The sequence below is a fragment of the Wolffia australiana genome, chromosome 6 (genome assembly GCF_029677425.1).
Source record: "Wolffia australiana isolate 7733 chromosome 6, ASM2967742v1".
NCBI classification, from domain to species: domain Eukaryota; kingdom Viridiplantae; phylum Streptophyta; class Magnoliopsida; order Alismatales; family Araceae; genus Wolffia; species Wolffia australiana.
The window spans coordinates 14705350-14707068 of NC_135840.1; the positions used below are offsets into that span (position 1 = coordinate 14705350).

Below are 1719 nucleotides of genomic sequence, written 5' to 3' on the forward strand. Positions count from 1 at the left end.
AAATCCCATCTCTGTCTATCTCTTCAAACTATCATGGTGCGAATCAAGATGCCGCTGAGGATAATCCCCGGCGAGAAGCACAGGAACGCGACGTTCATGAAGAGAAGAGCGGTGGTGAAGAAGAAGGCCATGGAGCTGGGCAAGCTCTGCGACGTCGCAACGGCTCTCATCTGCTACGGCCCGCGCGGACAGCTCGACACGTGGCCCGAAGACCCGCTCGATGCGCGCCACGTCATCGACAGCTACCTCGCCCTCAACCTCAGCGACGACGCCCAGCGCCATTACAACCTCCATACCTTCTTCCAAGCCCAAGCCAAGAAGCTTCAAACGGAGCTCCAACGCGAGCGCAGCGCGTGGCTCAACTCTCTCAACGACGCCAGCTCCTTGCAAGATCTTCTCTTCTCTTTAGACGCGAAGCTGCGAGAGATTGACGATAGAGTCTGTCTGGCGCAGGCCAAGGAAGAGGAAGAGAGGAGAGAGAAGGAGATGGAGAGCTGCTGGCGTCAGCTCCCCCCGTTTAACTCCTTCTTGGTCGAGCAGAGTGACGTCAGGTTCGGCTTCCAGGGGGACTGTTTTGCGCCGGAGATGGCGGTGATGCCGGAGTACGCGTTTGATCCGACGGCGGTGGTTCCGTTCTGCCGTGGAGTGGACGGCGGGGATCGTCTGGGGGGGGGCGTTGATGGGGTGATGGATGAGGGGGGAGGGTGGTCGTCTGTGTTCTCGTTGGGAGAGGGAGAGGCGTTTCCGATGGGGAGAGAGGTTGGCGGGTTGGAAGGGTGGGCGGTGGGCTTCTCCGTTCCTTCTTTGATGGGCGACGACGGGGGGTTCCCGGCTTCAGAGGCGGCGATGTCTTCGCCTCTGGAAGAGTGGCAAATATTAGATTAGTTGGCTTCTGCAAGTGAGGAGGGTGTCATGCAAATTTCTTTGTTTTTTGGAAAGATTGGCTCTAGTGTTCTTCTTCCGGAGTCTCTCTCTCTCTCTCTCTCTCTCTCTCTCTGTCTCTCAATCTCTCTCTCTCTCCATCTTCATATCTCTATATCCCTCTCTCTCTCTCTACACTTTCATCTCTTTCTCCCTCTCTCTCTCTCTCCATCTTCATATCTCTATATCCCTCTCTCTCTACACTTTCATCTCTTTCTCCCTCTCTCTCTCCATCTTCCTCTCTCTATCTCCCTCTCTCTCTCCATCTTCATCTCTATCTCCCTATCTCTCTATACCTTCATCTCTTCCTCTCTCTCTCTCTCCATCTTCTCTCTCTCTCTCTCCGTCTTCATCTCTCTATCTCCCTCTCTCTCTCCATCTTCATCTCTCCATCTCCCTCTCTCTCTCTCCCTCTTCTTCTCTCTCTCTCCCTCTCTCTCTCTCCCTCTTCCTCTCTCCATCTCCCTCTCTCTCTCTCTCCATCTTCATCTCTCTATCTCCCCCTCTCTCTCCATCTTCATCTCTCTATCTCCTTCTCTCTCTCTCCATCTTCCTCTCTTTATCTCCCCCTCTCTTTCTCTTCATCTTCATCTCTATCTCCCTCTTTCTCTCTCTCCATCTTCCTCTCTTTATCTTCCTCTCTTTCTCTCCATCTTCATCTCTATCTCCCTCTCTCTTTCTCTCCATCTTCATCTCTATCTTCCTCTCTCTTTCTCTCCATCTTCATCTCTCTATCTCCCTCTCTCTCTCTCCATCTTCCTCTCTTTATCTCCCTCTCTTTCTCTCCATCTTCATCTC

General features: G+C 52.8%; 1 protein-coding gene across 1 annotated transcript; it reads left to right on the plus strand.

Annotated features, from left to right (window-relative positions):
* On the plus strand, nt 1–885 carry LOC144704980 (uncharacterized). Its single transcript, XM_078577559.1, has one exon. The coding sequence runs from the start codon at nt 34–36 to the stop codon at nt 883–885; it is 852 nt and encodes a 283-aa protein (XP_078433685.1). The 5' UTR covers nt 1–33.
* The last annotated feature ends 834 nt before the right edge of the window (nt 886–1719 follow it).

What these genes read in the sequence shown, in the direction of transcription:
- LOC144704980 (XM_078577559.1), top strand. Translation starts at nt 34, where the DNA reads ATGGTGCGAATCAAGATGCCGCTGAGGATAATCCCCGGCGAGAAGCAC.